Source organism: Littorina saxatilis, linkage group LG9, assembly GCF_037325665.1.
Source record: "Littorina saxatilis isolate snail1 linkage group LG9, US_GU_Lsax_2.0, whole genome shotgun sequence".
Lineage (NCBI taxonomy): Eukaryota > Metazoa > Mollusca > Gastropoda > Littorinimorpha > Littorinidae > Littorina > Littorina saxatilis.
This window is the reverse complement of record NC_090253.1, coordinates 27,269,919-27,292,832: the sequence shown is the minus strand read 5'-3', so window position 1 is coordinate 27,292,832 and position 22,914 is coordinate 27,269,919. Positions and strand designations below refer to the sequence as shown.

At 43.4% G+C, this 22,914-nt stretch overlaps 1 protein-coding gene across 1 annotated transcript in view; it reads right to left on the bottom strand.

Moving 5' to 3' along the window:
- Positions 1-22,914, bottom strand: part of LOC138975753 (serine-rich adhesin for platelets-like) — a gene marked incomplete at its 5' end in the record, with an annotated part of 52,427 nt that overhangs the window by 13,668 nt on the left and 15,845 nt on the right. Inside the window, 5 exon segments of the mRNA XM_070348500.1 lie at positions 392-579; positions 807-957; positions 1,537-1,587; positions 3,489-3,824; positions 4,322-4,459. Coding sequence (XP_070204601.1) covers positions 392-579; positions 807-957; positions 1,537-1,587; positions 3,489-3,824; positions 4,322-4,459 — 864 coding nt within the window.

The window sequence follows — 22,914 nt, the reverse complement described above, 5'->3', positions numbered from 1 at the left end:
TCCTTACTTTGCACTTGGAGTATTCTCAAACAAACTTGGTGTATTTCCAGAAAAGTGAGTGTACTCCACATCGCATTTGAACATTCATGATTCAAACATGCTTTACCCGTGTCTGTCGAAACATTAATTAAGTTTACAAATACATTTAAAACATATATGCTTCTTTCAATGTTTTCTGACAAAAACTGTTATCATGTGTCAAAATACTGGATCGGCTTCGGGATGCGCTTGCGAAGAAAAGTATTCTTTGAATTTTTCTTGTCGTATTTTTTTCTCCACTGAACCTACTGATCGTATTCTAGACAATCATGAGTACAAAATAAGGCAAAATCGTATGGGTTCCCAGGTCTGCAAACCCATAGATCTATAGAAGTCTTCAGGCGAAAGCTACCTTAGACTTGCTGAGATCTTGCAGTCCAGGCATGATCATGGGAGGTTTGAAGGGCAAGGCAGATTTGCGTACAGCCGTGCCGTCACTTGCCGGTTCCGGTTCCGGTTGTGGTTCTGAGGCAACCCGCTGTCTGTCAAACACATCATCTTCTGCTGTGTCTGAAGTAGGGGAGGTCACCGGCTTGGAGTCTGGAAGGACAGGGAAGAGTTGTTGAACATGACTATACAGCGAATGCAAGCGAAATGGTAAAAATCTCAAAACACCTGAAATGAAACTGGCAACCGGTCATTCATACCAGCTGATATTTTGTTTTCACCTTTTTTCTCCCCAACAAATATATATAATGTAAGCGTCGTGTTCAGCCCTGGTTTGACCGATTGGCACATGAGACTAGCTGATATTATTAGCATATTACCTGTGCTGTCCTGGAAGATGCCGTTCTCTGTCCCAGGTACGATGTTGACGATGCTGTTTCTCGTCGGCTTCTTCCTGCGCGCCAAGGACCCCCTCTTGCGTAGCGACGTCTTCTGCTTGTTCATGTCCAGGTTCAGGTGAGAGGAGTCCAGCTGCACATCATTTACATGTACTGTGGATGTGTGTGCTGAATATCTAAAGAAGGCAATCCATTCAAGGAAGAATGAGTTTCAAGGAAAAAAATGGTGCGCGGGGTCCAGGGGGCCCACATAGGTCCCCTGGTGGGGGTCTAAGGGCAACGCCCCCTCAAGCTGAAGCTTTTTGGCGAAATCGCAGGGATTTGGATTGCCTGTAAAGGAAGGAAGAAAGAATGAACTACAGAAAGAAAGAAATGAAATCAACAGGAAGGCAGGATCTAGGAAGGAAGACAGAAAAGAACAAACAATCGAGAAAAAAACAAGAAAGACACCCATAAAAAAAGAAAGAAAGAAAGTGAAAGCAAGAAAGAAAAAATGAAAAAGAAAGCAAGAAAGAAATCAGAACAAAAGATACAAAGAACGAAAGACAGGCAGAAAGACCCGTTTAAAGAAAGAAAGAAAACCATGAAAGAACTAAACAAAGAAAGAATCACATGCACAAAATACCTTGATCTGTAAGCTTTTAAGTATAAAATAGAGTGATTAGCCTTAGATTTTTTAGCCTATCCAATTATTTTCACACAATCCACATACCTCAAGCACTGCGAAATCCATATCTATGTCACTGCTGCTCTTTCTCTTATCCTATGCAAAAGAAAAAGAAAGTACATTTGAGTACATCAATTAGGCCAACAAAAAAAATAGGTCTGTTTACGGTAACATAGGGTGAAAAAATAGGGTTGGTAGGTCGGCTTTTTTTTTCTCCATTTTTTTTTTTCTCTCCCCTCTCTATGTTTCACAGTTCATTTCTTCTCATCAATCCCTGTTTTTGCACAACATAACTATAAACAGTACTTTGAGCTTACCTCCCTTCTGTCGTCTGCTGTTTGAGCGCAAACAGCTCTATAGTGCAATATCATATTTGATTGTATCCCTTTTATGTTTTACGTGTGTCGTCCTATACAATTGTTGTTATAATCGTTTACAGGCAGACAGGGTGTGCCGAAGAAAAATTTCCAGTTTTATGTAATACTTTAATGGACAATAAAGTGCTGTTATTGTTATTGTTATTGTTATTTTGGATGCGGTTTTTTGGTTTTTTACAGACGATCCAAAAAAAAGATTAGGGTCGGGCCTAAAAACTAGGGTCGGTCGGGTTACCGTAAACAGACCTATTTTTTTTTTTTGCCTTACCATCATGTGGACAGTGGTTCATGTTTAAGATTAATACAGACAAGTAGAACATTCTATCTGGAAAATCTGGAGGACAAAAATCCCAAAGAAAGCAAAAAGGACATCTAACCTTCCTGACAGTTAAACCTAACAAGCACAGTGGAATTTATCTTATACGTTCGGCACGAATCTGAGAAAATTTAGGCCTTAGAGGGAGCAAAATGGAGTTAACTTTTTAGAGGTTTTGAACAGAAAATGCGAGTGGGGAAGGGGTGGGTGGAGAAGGCTTAAAATGGGGTTAGACTTAAAACAGGGAGTTGGAAACATTCGAAATCAATTCATGGGAGAAAATACTTTTATTATTATAGAAAATTCATGCAGCTAACCATAATACTCTTCACCAGCCGTTGTGGGGAGAGAAAAAAACCACCACACACACCACTTTCCAGCACTAAAAATCACACCAGTCCCTTTCTCGGCCCAAACCAAAAGAAACTCTTGCCCAAAGTTCCCTATTCCAGATGAAGGTGCGAACAATCTGTAGAACAATCAACAGATCTAGGGCTCAGTGCAGACTGCTCTGCATCTCAGCCACAAAACTAAACCCCACTATACACACTGACGATATTTGACGACAAATAGAGAAACACCAACAGGACTACAACTGTGTGCGAGGAAGCTTGTCTCCCTTGTCTGTGCACCGTAATTTCAGGAAAAGAGTGCTACTACCGGTAATTATCCCCTCTCTGTTAGGAGTACTTGCTGCCAAACACTGTCATTACTGATACTGGTGCTATAATTCATAGAGGAAAGATGAAGGAGGAAGTAGATTGCATTTCAGTTCAACTGTGTTGGCGTCAAAGTCAGCACAAAAAAATAAATGTTGAAATGTTAAACATGAATGCAAAGCAAATGCAGTGAGAACTTCTGATTTAAGAGTCATTATGGTGGTGATTCACTAACCCCCCCTCCTCTTTCTAAGAGTATCTGTTTATGAAGTCTGCATTTCAATTCAATTGACTTAGCACCTATCTGTTTATAAAGTCTGCATTTCTATTCAATTGGCTTAGCACCTATCTGTTTATAAAGTCTGCATTTCAATTCAATTGACTTAGCACCTAAGTCAGCAGCAAACAGTATGTTGAAATGAATAACGTAAAAGCAAGTCAAATGCAGTAGGATGCCATTAAGATTGACCACTCCCCAATCCCCCTTAGTTTTGCCTCAGTTTCAGACCCTGCTTTCCCACATCTTTCTGTTTATGAAGTTTGCATTTCAAAACACACACACACACACACACACACACACACACACACACACACACTCACACACATACACACACATTAACAACTTCGAACATTAACAAAACTTACTTCATCCGTTCTGGAACCCAAGCTATCCGTTCGAAGCGACGTCCCATTATCCTCTCCCGCGCTACCGAGCAACGCCTTTTCACTGGTCGCGTCCTTCAAGGTCACATTCTCCACACCATCCGCACAGTCCACCACAATATCCGGCGAGCATTCCTTCAGAAACCGTGACCTTGAATCATCAAGGTTGTCCGACAGGTCACCAACGCCGACGAAATCGTCGAGTCTGAGGCTGGAGTCTGTGGAGACATCTGCTATTCCATTGGTCACTGGTGCAGAAGAGGGTGAGCTGAAAAAGTCGTCCAGGCTGGAGCTGTCCATGCCTCCGTGCGTTTCTCCCTGTTGAGATGAGATAAGGTGAGATGAGATGAAATGAGATGAGATGAGATGAGATGGGATGGGATGGGATGGGATGGGATGGGATGGGATGGGATAGGATAGGATAAGATCAGAATAGATCAGACAAGATGAGATAAGTTTGAAAACACCACACACACTAGCAAACAAACGCACAACAGCACCTACACAGATAACTTTTATCTCAAGCGTCTGCTTTCTGAGGAATAAAGCCCTTATCTAGACATATAATAAGCCTCTAAACTGAAGTTAATGCTATATATGTTAATTGGAGTAAGAATATGTAATTTAATCAACGTTTTTATCTTAAAATATGTTTCTGTCCAACAAGACACTTTCGTTAAACAAATGTAACCCCTATAACAATGTTTCAGGCCACACTTGAACTTTCCCCGTCAGGTTTTGTTTGAAGCTGTAAAATTTTTCTAACTATTAATGAAGCCAACAATTTTTGTCTACGTGGTCATTACTGAATGTACCTGTGCATCCATAATTGCTTGTAACTCGTCGATAACCTCCCCTGATCCAGTATGGGTTATCTCCCCTTGCACAGCAGTTGTGTCCCCTTGGCCTAGGAGCGGCTCATTGTGAGGGGGTGATGGGTGGATTGAGAGAGGCTGAAACACACACAAAACACAACCGTTCATTTATCCATCAGTCAACGCAATAAAGAATACCCTCTAAAGAGGAGGTGGCATGGGGATATGGGCAATGAAACAAGATCCAAGAAGCCCCAAACTGACCGTACAATATTTGCTCTATCTATCTATCATTTGAAAGAAATAGAGTGTCTGGGCTTGAATCACACAAATTGAAATGTGGTTACACCCTACTAGCCCACAACCAAAACCCCCTAAAGTTGCTTGCCTGAAGAGTGATACATTTTTTTGGATGCATTCATTTCGGATATTGACATTAGCAGTAATTGATTAAATATTACCTTCTGCACAGAAAGTAGCCAGGCTGTTGACTTTTAGTTTGTTTGTTTGTTTGTTTGTTTGTTTGTTTGCTTAACGCCCAGCCGACCATGAAGGGCCATATCAGGGCGGTGCTGCTTTGACATATAACGTGCGCCACACACAAGACAGAAGTCGCAGCACAGGCTTCATGTCTCACCCAGTCACATTATTCTGACACCGGACCAACCAGTCCTAGCACTAACCCCATAATGCCAGACGCCAGGCGGAGCAGCCACTAGATTGCCAATTTTAAAGTCTTAGGTATGACCCGGCCGGGGTTCAAACCCACGACCTCCCGATCACGGGGCGGACGCCTTACCACTAGGCCAACCGTGCCGGTTTGACTTTTGGTAGGTGTTGGAGGGATTGCCGTAGCTCATGTAAAATCCTGACCAGCTCTGAGATGGTCAGCCGAACTTTTTTAGACTGGAAGGACTGTGCCTTCATCAGAGTTAGCACGTGACACTCATCCACCCAAATGCCAGCGCATCAAACCAGAGACATGATTCATGTGAGGTCAAAATTTCATCACTCGAACCCCTTTCAACCATCTATCATCTTGTCCCCTCTCCAAGACACAAGAAAAGAATGCATGTGCAACGAACAAAACTTTCCAGCTCTTCTGGAAACCACATTCACTATTTGAAACATCGACGAAGATAACAAATAAAATAAATGAACGTGCCCGATCTGTTTTGGGTTTCCACAGACGTGTCAGCTCAGAAATAAATCCCAAGTTTTCAGCACTGCTGGAATTTCCCCTTTTACACATCATGCCCCCCCCCCCCCTCCTCCCCCCAACACGTGACACTATCCCGCCTTACCTCTCAATCAAGGCAAGAAAATGCACATATCATAACTATATCATCACTCACGTGAAAACTGTTAATAGGCCGGCCAAAATCCCGGACAATGAAAGCTCAACGAACCACAGATAAATGAATCTCGTGTTGTCACAATTTCCTCCCTCACTTGCCCATGCATGCATCCATCCGTCCCTTAACCCCTCCCCCCCCCCCCCCCCCCCCCCCCCCCCCCCCCCCCCACTCTCTCTCTCTCTCCCCTATCGATCTTGGCAATGAAGTGCATGTACAATCACTCACGTGCATACGGTTGATAAGCCGACCGAAATCTCACATGTTGGAAACGAGTGAGTACAGTGGAACCCCTCTTCCAACCCCCCCCCCCCCCCCACCCCTTTTAAGACTTTTCCTTCTCCGTGTTTTCCTCTCCAAATTTTCATAAATTCTGTAAATGCACTTCACATGTATGACTTTCTAAGACCTGGTTTTCTCAGATTCGGAGAGATCTTAACACGGGGGTTTCACTCTTCATCAATTTGACGGACACTTCACACCAGTCCAGAGGAAACTAAAACCCAGTCAATGGACCTTCTCCGATCGATCCGCTTCCTCGTCGCCCAATATCGATTAGGCTGCTGGATTTGATCCCCCTGTGGGATTAGCTGAGTGAAGTGTCGCATTACAGCGAACAGTTCCGGAGTTTTTGTTATTGTTGTTTGTTTGTCGTACAAGATTGGTTGAAACGCACATGTAGACATACAGACAGTGAGTGAGTGAGTGAGTGTGGGCGAGCGAGTGGGTGTAGGCTACATGCGTGCGTGCGTTATATGAAGTCTTATATCGCGCGCGTATCTCCAGATTCGGACTCAAGGCGCAGGGATCTATTTATGCCGTGTGAGATGGATTTTTTCTTCTTTTTACACAATACATCACGCATTCACATCGACCAGCAGATCGCAGCCATTTCGGCGCATATCCTACTTTTCACGGCCTATTATTCCAAGTCACACGGGTATTTTGGTGGACATTGTTTATCTATGCCTATACAATTTTGCCAGGAAAGACCCTTTTGCGTGCGTGCGTGCGTGTGTGTGTGTGTGAGTGTGTGTGAGAGAGAGAGAGAGAGAGAGAGAGAGAGAGAGAGAGAGAGAGAGGTATTGTGTGTGTGTGTGAGTGTGTGTGTGTGTGAGAGAGAGAGAGAGAGACACACACACACACACGGAGGAGAACGACACCACCTCCACCAAAAAAAATGCCAACAAACAAATAAAGAAATCTACACACAGAGCCTTAATTCTTTGTTCCAAACGTGCCAATGAATATCAAGGGAGCCAAATAATCATGCAAATTCCGACCCGGCAGAGCAAGCAGCATCATAAAGAACGCTGGCAATAGGAACGCCGAACTGACCACAAATCGCAGGAAAGCTGAATGAACTGCGCTGATTAAAATTCCCATACCGACCCAGGTAGCAACAACATGGCTAAGTTAGCACGCAATCAAGAGGCAGCGGAAGGGGAGAAGATAAAAAATTTAAAAAAAGCCCAGCTAGTGCATGTAAATCACAGTTTACCATCAAAGAACAACAATAGCCGTCCTGAAATTAAAAACAAATGTTTAACCATGTAACAGTAGCCAACTGGCTAACTACTTACTCGCTTGCTAACAAACCAACGGAAGACTGAACAAAGAAAGAAAGAAACAAACAAACAGACACTTAAATGAAGCAACAACAACAACAACAACAACAACAACAAAACAAACGAACAAAAACAAGCATACCTACTTTGTCATTAACATAATCACTATTGAAAACAAAATCCCTCGAATGCATCAACACACTCACACACAGACTCAGCAGTATGACCATGACGTGACACACTGTCCTTACCCCTCGCGTCAGCCTCCAAATATCAAAGCTGTTGGACAGATAAGCACTGTCGGACAGATAACCGCACCGTAATCACCACGAGATAACGACCTAAACAGACAGATAACTAATTAAGCCAGTAATCAGAAGCGCCGACAGACCGGCACAACACATCAGCCCACGGTCACATCCTTAGCACGCGCGGGCAATTTTATCTACTACCACAGTAAAACCCCACCTACCAAAAATCTGTGGGAAACGGGGTCTTCAAAGGAGGTTCAGCTCGACCTTCAAACATCTGTGAAAATCAGGTCTTAAAAAGGGAAAAAGTTTTTAAAGTAAATTTACGGAGGTATGGTACAGAAATTCCGAAAAATCAAGATCTTAAAAAAAGGGGGCGGGGGGGGGGGGGGGGGGGGGGAGTCTTAAATTGGACGAAGTTAAATACAGGCAAGTCTACAGAGGATACGAACTGAATATTTGATAATGCAAGGTTTTAAAAGGGAGGGTGTGGGGGATGGCTAATTTAGGGGTTTTATAAGAGGGTTCCGTAGTAACATCTGGACACAAGTAATGATGAGAGATACACGACGGTAACCGAAGGCAGTGATAGATAACACCAATTTCTCAGCGCTAAACCAGTTTATCACCCTTGCAAACTGAAATCCCCATTTATCAACCGCTACCGACTATAATCAGACCGAAAAGTTGTATACCAACGGCTTGGATTTGGTAGTGCCGTGGTCTGTTAACAGTAGGTCTATTGCATTCCGCTTCGTCACAGAATCACAGTCACACAGTAAATGTGCAGTCCAAGATTAGTTTGTCCTCATGATTATGACAGCCCAGAATGTCTGTGTAATGTTGGTAGTTACCACCGGCTTTCCAACCCCAGGTGATTTTGCAAGTGACATATTCCGAAAGATTTAAACTCCCAGCAGTTGTCAAATAAAAATAAACTCAGAATCAATTGCATTTCATTTGTTGCGTTCTCAGAGGTTTCACGTCAAGTGAAAGTAATCTCAGTATTCTCTGCTGATTGCTTCGTTTGCAACCTTTCAAATGATTCCCTGGAGAACGATGTTTGTGAGTAAAATGCCCACAACGATCGAGCGTCTACCAGAACGGTCTATCGCGCTTCAATAACTTAACGTTCACAGGCCGTTCTGGTAGGAATAGAAGAAGCTCACCAATACTTTATTTGCTGCAGGAACACAACGTTCTTTAACACAGAAACGATCAATAAAAATAGCAACAACAACACCAGCACCAATACGAGAAACACTGACTACAACTACTTTACATAGACACCGTTATTTTCCATCAAATTATAAATTCCAGTATTCTACCAATTGGTATCTTATAATGTAACGGACACGAAATCGGACAAAGCTACCGGTTCGTGTTTCCGTTGACATGTAATTTTCATTGTTTGGTTTGATAACTTTTGTTATGCTATAATCGACACGAAATGGTCACACTGTACTTGTAAGCGTTAGTGTCACTAAATGTTGCCACTGTATGCAAAAACACACTCACCTACACACACACACACACACACACACACACACACACACATACACAAAGACAGACAGACAGACAGACAGACAGAGAGAGAGAGAGAGAGAGAGAGAGAGAGAGAGAGAGAGAGAGAGAGAGAGACGACACCACCCACACACACATACACACACACACAAACACACACACACCCACTCATGGAATAGGGGCTTACCACGTAAGTACAAAACACTATGTTACTTACTACCCTGTGAGTACAATACACTATGTTACTTACTACCCTGTGAGTACAATACACAATGTTCCTGTGAGTACAATACACTATGTTACTCACTACCCTGTGAGTACAATACACAATGTTCCTGTGAGTACAATACACAATGTTCCTGTGAGTACAATACACAATGTTCCTGTGAGTACAATACACAATGTTCCTGTGAGTACAATACACTATGTTACTTACTACCCTGTGAGTACAATACACTATGTTACTTACTACCCTGTGAGTACAATACACTATGTTACTTACTACCCTGTGAGTACAAAACACTATGTTACTTACTACCCTGTGAGTACAATACACAATGTTCCTGTGAGTACAATACACTATGTTACTTACTACCCTGTGAGTACAATACACTATGTTACTTACTACCCCGTGAGTACAATACACTATGTTACTTACTACCCTGTGAGTACAAAACACAATGTTACTTACTACCCTGTGAGTACAAAACACTATGTTACTTACTACCCTGTGAGTACAATACACAATGTTCCTGTGAGTACAATACACTATGTTACTTACTACCCTGTGAGTACAATACACTATGTTACTTACTACCCTGTGAGTACAATACACTATGTTACTTACTACCCTGTGAGTACAAAACACTATGTTACTTACTACCCTGTGAGTACAAAACACTCTACTTTACGAGTCCATGCCTACAGGGTGGGCAGGGGTCATGCGAAACAGATGATGGGCTTATGTTGTTTGCTTTCACAGGGGATTAAAACTTAAAGCACAGTCATGACACTTGAAAGAAGTGGGTGAGAGTGTACTACAACAAGTATTCAGATCTTCCGGGATAAGACTTGTAAGCTGTATAAATATATTGGTGGTGGCCGGTATTAATGGTTGGGCGTGGGGGGGAGAGGAGAGAGGGGAAAGAGAGAGAGAGAGGGGGGGGGCACACAGACACACACACAGAGTCAAGCGCGCACGACTGAACACAAACGCTTTCTGTCCTAGTCCCCGCCCCTCTCTCTCTATCTGTCTGTCTCTCTCTCTCTCGCGCGTGTTTTGAACCAGCCATGTGCTTTTGTTTTTTGGGTTGTTTACATGTAGGCCTAATTCTGACTTGTATGTGTGAGTTGTCAAAACAGACTAGCTGTCCTAATAGTGGACCAAGTTCGATTATCTTTCATAACGAAAATGTTGGGACTGCGATTCACCTCTCTCCCTTGTATTCGTTCGCAAACTTTTGAACCCCCGCTTTGGAGCTCACTTTTGCATACCGTGATAAAATGACTGTTTTTGCGTTCCCGGTACCGGAAAGCCAATACCCTGGGATTTAGGGCAAAAGGGAGGAGGGGAGGGGGGGGGGGGGCAGTGTTGTGACAGTTGGACTAGGCCTGTGAACTGGCAGGGGTTATTCACCCCCAGTTCCATTCGGCACAACTTGTGAATTATCGGCAATCGTCTTGACCCCACGCCTTTCGCTTTTCTTGTCTTTCAAACGTTGACAAAAGTAAAGCGAGTAAATAGGAGTTACTGCATAAATAGCTAGCTACGGGTACTGCATAGCCGACAATGCGTACTTTCTTTACGCTTCAAATGAACAGGTTTCTTGAACTTTACAGTATCCAAAACCACCCATATCTGGCAAGTCCACGATTGTATGTTTCCAGAGGGAGGGAGGGAGAGAGAGAGAGGGAGGAAGGGAGAGAGAGAGAGAGGGAGGGAGAGGGAGGGAGGGAGAGGGAGAGAGAGAGAGAGAGAGAGAGAGAGAGAGAGAGAGAGAAAAGAAACCAGTGAGAGGGAGAATGAGAGAGAGAAAAGTGAGAGAGAGAGAGAGAGAGAGAGAGAGAGAGAGAGAGAGAGAGAGAGAGAGAGAGAGAGAGAGAGAGGGGGTAACGTACAAAATTATGCAACACATGTAACTAAATATACCCACCGTAAGATGTACCCAGCGTCACAACTGTACAAGACATGCCTTGAAAAGGATCATAAATCCACCATACCTACTACCACAACAATTAAGCTTCCACGTACACGTCATACCACGTCATCGAACTAATAAGCACCGCATACTCAAATTAATCACACACAAAACATCATGCACAATCACAACCACACAATCCAGACAGCGGAAATATGAATGGCTGCAACTGATTTGGGCACTGTATTGTGGCAATATTCAGACTTAGCCCCGTGTGTGCTTCGTCGTCACACGGAATGAATCCGTCAGAATTGTCCCTCTACCTTCAGTATGTGACGTCATTTCCACGGGGCTGTATCGGGAATATTTCGTACTTGTCAGAACTATTCGAAAAAGCACGTCACGTCCTCATGCGGTGTTTCGCTCGATAATATTTCACCAGCTGTACCTCCTCCTCAGCGATGTTGAACGATGCGCCAACTGCACGGCGATGCAAGAGTGGGCGTGGCTAAATTAATGATGACTCGAAACGAAGGGGTGAGAAAGGGTATGAGTGCGGGAGGTGGCGTTGAGGGGTAGGGGGGTAGGGTTAGGCAGGGGTGAATCTTACATCTGTTTCTGCTATTTTGAGACTGATTTGTTCGTCTTGTCTCAGTGTCAGTACAGGGTAACTGATTTTGTCACGATGTTTGCGAAGGGAACACGAAGCGATATATAACAATCTTGTGCAAACTCATGCGACCTGAGTTTAGTGTTTATGGTTTACATGGGCTGAAAGGTTGTCGATATTTTACGTACACACACATGTGAAAAACAAACTGTGTAGCTTACTATTTCACACACTTACTCCACCCCCAACCCCGAGTCCCCACATACATTCTGGTCTCTCTCTTTCACAGGAACATAGGACCCCTCCCCTCCCCACCCACATACACACACACACACACACCACACACCACACAAGAGCACCATGAAATCGATTTGAAATTAAACCGCAGACACCACACACTTTGTCTGTTACCGAGGGCGAATAATTATACATGTAAAAGTGCATTCACGAAACCAGGAAATTGACAAATTCAAAAAAGTAGCTCGTACATATACATTGTGGGAAGAACTATGGGCTTACTCAGTGTCGGGGCAGCTGAAAGGTACGAACAACTAATTTCCACGTAGACACTCCAGTGTTATTAGAGGAACCGTGTATCAAAGGGGTGCAATACCTCAGAACAACATGCTTCACTGACCTTGAAAAGGTGTAACAAAATGCCGACGAAGATGTACCCTACACGCAAAAGAGGGACTGAGAACAAAAGTTCTGCTGAGTTGTAAAAAAAGGAAAAAAGAAGAAAAAAAGACAAAGAAACGGGAATTAGGTCGCAGTTGGTGTGTGGGGTGTGTATTGGTGGTGTTGGTGGTTGTACTGATTGGTGGTGTCGGTGGTTGGGGTGGTGGTGTCGGTGGTTGTATTGGTGGTGTCGGTGGTTGTATTGGTGGTGTCGGTGGTTGTATTGGTGGTTGTATTGGTGGTGTCGGTGGTTGTATTGGTGGTGTCGGTGGTTGTATTGGTGGTGTCGGTGGTTAAGGGTGTTGACGGAAGGGCTGGGTGATGGCAGAGAGAGAGAGAGAGAGAGAGAGAGAGAGAGAGAGAGAGAGAGAGAGAGAGAGAGAGAGAGAGAGAGAGAGAGAGAGAGAGAGAGAGAGAGAGAGAGAGAGAGAGAGAGAGAGAGAGAGAGAGATTTGATTTATAAAATCTTATATCGCGCACGTATCTCCAGACTCGGACTCAAGGCGCAGGGATCTATTTATGCCGTGTGAGATGGAATTATTTTACACAATACATCACGCATTCACATCGACCAGCAGATCGCAGCCATTTCGGCGCATATCCTACTTTTCACGGCCTATTATTCCAAGTCACACGGGTATTTTGGTGGACATTTTTTTTATCTATGCCTATACAATTTTGCCAGGAAAGACCCTTTTGTCAATCGTGGGATCTTTAACGTGCACACCCCAATGTAGTGTACACGAAGGGACCTCGGTTTTTCGTCTCATCCGAAAGACTAGCACTTGAACCCACCACCGCGGGATGTAGCTCAGTCGGTAGCGCGCTGGATTTGTATCCAGTTGGCCGCTGTCAGCGTGAGTTCGTCCCCACGTTCGGCGAGAGATTTATTTCTCAGAGTCAACTTTGTGTGCAGACTCTCCTCGGTGTCCGAACACCCCCGTGTGTACACGCAAGCACAAGACCACGTGCGCACGAAAAAGATCCTGTAATCCATGTCAGAGTTCGGTGGGTTATAGAAACACGAAAATACCCAGCATGCTTCCTCCGAAAACGGCGTATGGCTGCCTAAATGGCGGGGTAAAAAAACGGTCATACACGTAAAATTCCACTCGTTCAAAAAACATGAGTGTACGTGGGAGTTTCAGCCCACGAACGCAGAAGAAGAAGAAGAACCCACCACCTAGGTTAGGAAAGAGGGGAGAAAATTGCTAACGCCCTGACCCAGGGTCGAACTCGCAACCTCTCGCTTCCGAGCGCAAGTGCGTTACCACTCGGCCACCCAGCCCCAGAGAGAGAGAGAGAGAGGAGAGAGAGAGAGAGAGAGAGAGAGAGAGAGAGAGAGAGAGAGAGAGAGAGATAGAGATAGAGAGAGAAACAGAGAGAGAGAGAGAGGGAGGGAAAGAAAGAAAGAGAGAGAGACAGAGACAGAAAGAGAGAGACAAACAGAGAGAGGGAGATAAGCAGAGAGAGAGAGGAAGAGAGAGAGAGAGAGAGAGAGAGAGAGAGAGAGAGAGAGGGGACAGACAGACAAGACAGAGAAAGGCAGGGCAAAAAAAGAGGCAGGGGGTTGAGGAGTACACACTTTCAGTATTACATTTCAGCTGGAAAAGCTCCAAGAAAGAAAGAAGACACTTTCCCACGCTGTAAAACTTACAAAGGGTCTAGCTGAAGGATAAATGACACTTGCCGCTTGCTTCACTGCTGTGTAATTAAGCTCTGTACGGGACATAATACTGTTTGACTAACCGGATGTATGGTCCAAGGTTCAGATATATCATTTCCTATTTACTGAAATAGGATGTCTTTTAGGAAATAGAGCGAGAGAAAAAAGAAAGTAACAATAACGATCAGCTGAGACTCACAAAGTGGAAAACCTCAAAGCCAAAGGGGAGCAAAGACATCAAAATCGAGCATGCCAGCATTTCCCCCCCAACTCAACTCAACTCAACTCAAATTTTATTGGCTTCAATTTTCATAGAAGAATTTGTCTTGCGCTTGGGAGAAAGTAAGAGTATAACATATAAAAACAGCATTCATATCACATTTCATGTATCACACACAGTAATCACTAGTATAAGCCTACAATTATCACATTTGTACCTGTATCATACATGCAAATAAATAGTATCACATTTCCACGTATCACACACAATATATACATTACATAACATACAGCAAGCTTCCATCTCCCGCGCCCCCCCCCCCCCCCCTCCCACACATACATATCCTCGCACGCGCGTCGACTCCAGATCCAGCTAGATCCACAAACCAGTTGCCCCCCTTTAAAAAAAATCAAAATCAAAGAAGTTAGCACTTCGACCTGGCGTTAAAAGATATGATTGACCAAAATTCACGAGCCTTCACAAGCCTAAAGATATGATAATCGAACAAGAACGCTCTTTGAACCAGTGTAAAGATTTATCGCCATAATTGCACTATTCACTCGTCCTCAAACGCCCAGGGTCCCTCATTAAGAAATCATAAACAGCACTGAATTAATGAAAGGCCGGTTTTAACCAACTAGGTTCTACATACCTTCACAAAGATCTAAAGTAATCGAAATTGATCACGTCAGCACTTCAATTCAACTCAATTCAATTCAATACAACTTTATTGTCTGAGTGTAACAAACAGACATTTTTCTTTTGGCTCGTGTATCTTTGCACTTCGAACTATTGCTTAGAAATGGGCTCACACTCAGACTGTCAAAGAGACATGATTCTATACAAACACTGACACAATGCGAACGTCTAAGACTTCGACCAAGCAAAGCAGCACGTCTTGCAAAAAAAAGTCACTAACCTTTCACGGCAAGAAATCAAACCCTAACAAGGCAGCACTACCACGCGAATAGCGACAATATATACGATCAATACTAAACTCGTGAACCACCCCGATAACAGAGTAAACACAAACATACTTACATAGTCAAGGACGTTTGAAATAAGTAAAGCACAACACCGCGCCTACTCCATAACCCACCCACAGTACCCAGACTTTGCTTGTAACCCGGATACACTTACTAAGAAGTCTACATAGCGTCAGAATAAACATACAATAATAAGACTCTATCGGCAATAACAGACTCACAAACCTTCACAGTGAAGATGGCAAGAAAAATCAATCTCTAACAAAACCAACGCTTCCAAACGAACGGTGCAAACTGTCCCGATATCAGAGCAAACACACACACAACCAAGGACGTGAACATACAGAAACAAGTAAAGCAGTACAACCCCACCCCGGGTACCCAGACTTTCCATTAACCCCGGGTATACTTACTGAGAAGTCTACATGGTGTGATAACACTGGGTCTATTCAAGCACCATAAAGAGGAGCTCTCAGGGCCTAGTTCAAAGGGATGTTAGGTGTGTTCGGGAAAAAGCAGCAGTGTTTACGGCGGCTGGTCAAACACACTATATGCTTTATTCAGGTAATATGGGTGGTTATCACGCGAGAACTGAGAGTATGTGTTAATATGCGATGATGGCTTCGCGTGCGTTGATGACGTTTACGCGCTAATCATTTCTCGGTTGAGCCGAACAGACGATTCGTTTATCAAAGTTGCATACATCTAGGAATCAATGAAGGCTTCTGTATGCCATGTGTTTATGTTAAGTTGCAGCCCCCCCTCCTTGTGTGTGTGTGTGTGTGTGTGTGTGTGTGTGTGTGTGTGTGTGTGTGTGTGTGTGTGTGTGTGTGTGTGTGTGTGTGTGTGTGTGTGTGTGTGTGTATATTATGTGCTAGTCGTTTTGTCTTGTTGTGCCTCTCTATAAACGCACTTTTCTGCAGCTTCTAAAGCACTCCTCAATATCAAACAACAAATCATTTAAACTTACACAAACACTTTAAAAAAAAATTATAATGCGACCAAGGTCTATCTCATGACATCCCCCCCCCCCCCCCAAAAAAAAAAAAAAAAAAGTTACCCACAACTTAAGACACAAACCACCCATTCATCCTGCACAAGCGATAAAATCGGACCTGGCAGACCCGGATAGCAATCAAAGCCAATGCCAGATAAACGTAATCTCCGATTTATCGTTCCAAGCCCCAGACGACCCTGGCCTTGTTTACCTTCTTGCCTTCTGCTTTACCAACAAGCCAGCAACTGGCGTGTGTGTCTGTGAGATATACGTACATGTCCTCCTCGACGTGTAAAGATACCGTCCTACCCGTGTAACCGATCATGTAAATAATTAAAGATCTGTCTAGGCCTTTACATGTGATAAGAGCATTCTTCAACTTCTTCTTTCTTTCTTTATTTGGTGTTTAACGTCGTTTTCAACCACGAAGGTTATATCGCGACGGGGAAAGGGGGGAGAGCGGATAGAGCCACTTGTCAATTGTTTCTTGTTCACAAAAGCACTAATCAAAAATTGCTCCAGGGGCTTGAAACGTAGTACAATATATTACCTTACTGGGAGAATGCAAGTTTCCAGTACAAAGGACTTAACATTTCTTACATACTGTTTGACTAAAACCTTTACAAAAATTGACTATATTCTATACAAGAAACACTTAACAAGGGTAAAAGGAGAAACAGAATCCGTTAGTCGCCTCTTACGACATGCTGGGGAGCATCGGGTAAATTCTTCCCCCTAACCCGCGGGGGGTTTCTTCAACTTAGGCATATATGCTAAAGATCAACAGCCTGCCTGCTTTCTATGCACCGTGCTTTGTGTGTGTGTGTGTGTGTGTGTGTGTGTGTGTGTGTGTGTGTGTGTGTGTCTGTGTGTGTGTGTGTGTGTGTGTGTGTGTGTGTGTGTGTGTGTGTGTGTGTGTGTGTGAAGGTGTGTTTTTGTGTGTACGTAGTTAATTTGGTACCAAAGAGACACAGACGCACACACACCATTTCACACCATGACAACATCCTTAATTAATTCAGCAAAAAAATCTCACTCTGCACTGAAAGCAGCCAGGCCGTTTCATTCTTGGTATGTGTGTTAAGGTGGTAGGATGCTCTCATTCAAGGTATGACACACACACACACACACACACACACACACACACACACACACACACACACACACACACACACACACACACACACACATTATATCAATCTGCTAAATTTATTCAGCGAAAAATCCCACTCTTCCCAAACAGTATAGATTCATGGTATGTGTCGTAAAGTGGGAGGATGCTCTTATTCAAGGTATGAGCCTGGACAGATCCATGTTGATTGGAAAGATAGCTTACATTGCAAGGGTCGTATCTTCACATTTTTACCAGCCTGTCTTGTTAGCACTGCAGTGTACGTTAGAGTGTTTGGTTCCTGGGTGGTGGAGGAATAAACCTCAAGTTTACTGTCGCGTTAAAAGACAGCCTGGGTGGACGTACGGTATATAAAGGAAGGAGTAAATTAAAGGAAGGCTTTTTCAGTTTCTTTTCTGGCCTTGTTGTTCAGAATAAAACGGGGCAAGGGTCGCTGGTCGGGGGGAGGGGGGTGGGGAGAGGGGACAGAGAGAGAGAGAGGGGGGGGGGGGGGGCATAGGGAGCGGGCGAGAGGGGAGTCCTCGATAATTTGAGGTTGGCTGGAAAGAAAAATATATATAAGTATACACTAAGTAGAATAAAAAAAAATTACAAACGAACATTCCATAATGACCGTCTACAAAAGCAAAGCTAAATACAACACCGACGTCGACGAACGAGGACTGTACACAAACAACAAACGATTGCACGCATGTGCGCGTAGTTCAGCTTCGCCTTCTTTCTTTCACCAACTCCAGGAAAATCTTCTTTGTAGACAAATACACATGTAGCATTACAAATATATGCCTTCTGGTGTAACCTATGTTCACCAACACAGATCGGGACAGACTTTTACACGGGATAACAGCTTCATTATTGTTTCACACAAACCCAAAACTCAACAACCTCGCTGCTTCCTGTACAGCCGAAGTGGGACACGATTATTTGCTGAATTAAACTAACTAACTGACATGGGTGTCATTTAGGGAAATTAATTCATCAAAACACTTGGAATTCCCACTTTGCAGGTCTTATACTCATGACGAAAGCGAGGTAAATGTTGACACTCAAAAATACTATCTTTCCCGTGATAAAGCTTTGCGTGTATCTAAGATGAAGAAACATCTTATCACATAAAAGTCCTGACAAGACTGGTTACGTGGCTGCAAAGATTATCGCTAACACCAGAAGAGTAGTACCTTTCAGATTAACAGCACAACGATTGTTAGATAAGATTAGGAAACGCTACTCCGCTCTTGCCTGTAACTGTAAGCCCAGTTGAGTGTGTGCAGTCAAGCAGGAAAGCTTGAAGAACGTCTACGCCATTGAAGAACCGACTTATCGCTGGAGTTGGGGAATTGATGCTATGGTCTGAAGTACTCAAGAGCCACAGTAAAATGCCGAGAAGCATGTATGCTGGTAATATCTGTGTATCTTTTGTATGTGAAGACTGACATTTGTCGTATTTTTTGTGTATACAGATATAGGTACACGGATACATTTAATAGTCTGGTATGGTTACAAACAATAAATTAATTCAGAGAATGGTGTCAGAAACATTGCTCTGAAATTGTGTCTCTGAGCTCAAACACAAAAAAGATTTTTGTCAAAAGTCTGAAGCTTTTCGTGTGTGGTCACACACCCAAATAACTGTAAATGATTGGCGTACAAGGCGGACACATTAGTTACTCGAAACAAGAAAGTACACACAAAATCTGCATGTGATAACTTTTCTTCAGCTGATACCAGTACTGAGGCTACAATTTTGTTCTGGAACGCTAACTTATCATAGCAAAACTGATACATGTACACACAATAATTTGAAAGTAAGTAAGTAGAGAGTGTGTCATCAAAGTTTACTTACATCAGCAAAAGTTTAAACCTTCACAGGTCAGTTTTTATCCAGTAACAAGAGCGTAGAACACTTCACATCCGCTTTAAAATCACGAAGAATCCAACAGCAAGTTTTTCAATCACCAGAAGGGCTAAAATGCCGCTGTACCGAATACTCGTACTATCTGTTCTCAGATGACAAGAAAACCACACTCGCTCATTCACTTTACAAAGCGTGGTACAGACCTACATGCACTTCAGTCTAAATCAGCTCTGTCGCCAATGTATACGAACACTCCTTTTCTATCGATTGCAAATTAAAAAAAACTTCCCTCGCAATATTCTATACCTACATTATGTACCTTCTGCACATATCAATGCAGATATATACCGTACACGTATAAATATCAATACAGATATATATTATATACACACCTTCCACACGTATATATATCCAATGAGAAAGCACACGAAGAGTTGACAAACACAGCACACCAGCTAGTAAAGTCTTTCACTGCTAATACTGACGTACTCCCAACTTGGCAATACGTGAATGCTTTTCACTCAGCCAGAGAATTAGGGCGGCACAGCCAATGGCCTTGCACGGCGTAAAGTGAGGGGTGGGGTGGGTGGGAGCGGTTGGTGTTGTGGGGTGGGGTGGGGGTATTTAGGGCGAGGGGTGGGAATGGGTGGGGTGGGGCCACAGAGATATAGAATATTCTATATCTCTGTGGGTGGGGCTAGGTTAGGACTAATTATGTGGCGGGATAGGGGTGGGGGGAGTAGATGTGTAATCTATGTCAACTGTAATTTAGGTGTATGTATGATGTGATATAATGCCTTTAGCATAAGCAGTCAAAAAAAGCAAGCCTGCTTCTGTGACGAGTTTACGACACATAGATAGGGGGAAGGGGGGAGAAGAGGGATGCCATGTGCATGTCAACTTGAAGAAGCAGTCAAGAAATAGTGCTTTTTGCGACAACTATACGACGGATAGAGTAGGGAGAGGGGGAGGGGTGCCATGTGCATGTCATGTCAACTAAGACTTGAAGAAGCAGTCAAGAAATAGTGCTTTTTGCGACAACTATACGACGGATAGAGTAGGGAGAGGGGGAGGGGTGCCATGTGCATGTCAACTTGCAGAAGCAGTAGAGGAAAGCTGTATGCACTCAAAGAGTGGAAACGCTACAGCACATCAGAAAAAGAAAAACAGGAATCTGATGAGACAGGAAGGAAGCGTGTCTGGTTGGCGAGGCCGCTTGAGGCACTTCAAGAAGTGTGAACCGCAAGGGAAAAAAGACAAGAAAAGGAAAGAAGAGAGCGAAAAACGCAAAGAAATAAAAAGAGTCACAAATGCAGCGACAGATAAAACTGATGATGGAGAGATTTCGAGTGGCAGGTCTTGGGCAGCTGCAAAACTTTAAGCCATACAAAGTCATGTAAAGTTGCTCTCTTCATTACATAGAGAAGCAAAAAAATGTACAAGCGCAGATTTCTCTTCACGATTTCAGTCTGTTAAGCATAATAACAAGTCCATGAAGTCGAACGATAGCCGTTCTTAAAAGTCACAAGTTGCGATTCAGGGGAGACCCAAAAAGGTGTCTCGATAAGACTGCCGTACGAGAGAGAGAGGGAGACAGAGAGCTAAAACACAGCTGGAAGGACTGTTGGGAACAAAATGTTGGTGTGCAGATGTGAGTGTAACAGGAGAAGCCGGAGTCTGGCGGCGGAAGGTGCAAAGAAACGTGCAGCGTATCATTCTGCAATAGCGACACTCTGACTCACGCCAAGACATTCAGCGGTTGGGAAGCACTACAACTGAAACTTTTCACAAAACAGACGAGTCGTATCATGCAGTTTCCATCAAACGCAAAATGCTACTGACAAAAACAGACGAGACATAGAAATTTAACTGCAAATAGGCAAAGAGTCCTACAGGCAGACAAAGTCATAGCCAGATAGTCACGACTCACCTTCCCCTCCCCCAGAGATCAAACTTTTACCCCCCTCCCCACCCCATATCTTCAAAACACAACTACATGAAGACCTCTTCAATGTGAACACATGTACCTGGAACCTTGCACGGTACCTGATTTCTGTCAGTAGAAAATACGCATTCTATAATCCCAATGTCAACAGCGTAAGAACTTGGACAAACTCAATTATTTTTACACGTGACATCCACCACGAAGAAAATAATTATCCATCCGTGTTCGTAAGATGCAAGTCAGCGAATTGATCCAACCCGTCTACAACCATGACAAGGTCATCCATTCATCATGGGAACGAAGGACAATGCCGACACTTAAAGCTACCATTCTCCCAGTGTACACTTTCTTTCTTTCTTTATTTGGTGTTTAACGTCGTTTTCAACCACGAAGGTTATATGGCGACGGGGAAAGGGGGGAGAGGGGATAGAGCCACTTGTCAATTGTTTCTTGTTCACAAAAGCAATAATCAAAAATTGGCTCCAGGGGCTTGCAACGTAGTACAATTATATTACCTTACTGGGAGAATGCAAGTTTCCAGTACAAAGGACTTAACATTTCTTACATACTGCTTGACTAAAATCTTTACAAAAATTGACTATATTCTATACAAGAAACACTTAAAGGCACAGTAAGCCTCCCGTAAACCATCACAGATACGGTCAGGCTTTTACACACAGTACAAACACCCTTTCATTTAAACACTCACCGATTGAGAACATCCTAGGTGCCCTCCGTAAAGAGCGAACAATTTTCAAAGAATTTATTTTTGCGTGGTTTATCTTACCCCTGAGCCATCGTGAACCCGTGTGATCCAGTTTCCCTTTTTCACAATGTAGTCGTCAGTTAGTCATTTGAATGCGACTCGATGTGAGCTTATCTACATTAGCACGTTTTTATGCACGAAACAAACGGCTGTGGTTCACAAGAACTCTATAGCGATGGCTTTTGACTGTTGAGAGGAACGGCGATATGCCGCATAAACCGTCGTCTGCTACGACATTTGCGTGACCCTGCTTCCGGGCTTTTCTTTTTTCAAACTTTCACAACTTCGAATTGCACTGATCTTGATGAAAAAAGAATTCTTTTATGATTATAGAATGTTTGTGTAACAAGCTGTCAATTTATTATTTAGATTTTAAAAGTTAGGTCTTGCGCAAAAACGCACCACGGTCCAAAAACATTCTGATAATCATCGATCCACGGCTATCGCCAGTTTAAGGGAAGTAACTCATTTTTGACCTGAGTTCAGGATGGGTCCAAAAAGTGTCCGCCGAGACAAACTGCAAAATTAATTCTTTAAAAATTGCTCGCTCTTTACGTAGGGCACCTAGGATGTTCCCGTTTGGTGAGCGTTCAAATGGAAGGGTGTTTGTACTGTGTGTAAAAGCCTGACAGTATCTGTGATGGTTTACGGGAGGCTTACTGTCCGGGCGTGATTTCCGGGATATTCATAACAGCCGTCCAGCACCAAAACGAGGCGCCATTGTTGTAAAGGGCCAAGTCCACGAAAATAAATTCTTTGACAATTTCTCACGCTCGACAGAAAGCAGCCACGATGTTCCCGTTCGGTGAGCGTTTAAATGGAAGTATGCTTGTACTGTATGTAGACGCTCGGGGAGCTCTGTGATGGTTTACGGGAGGCTTACTGTGCCTTTAACGAGGGTA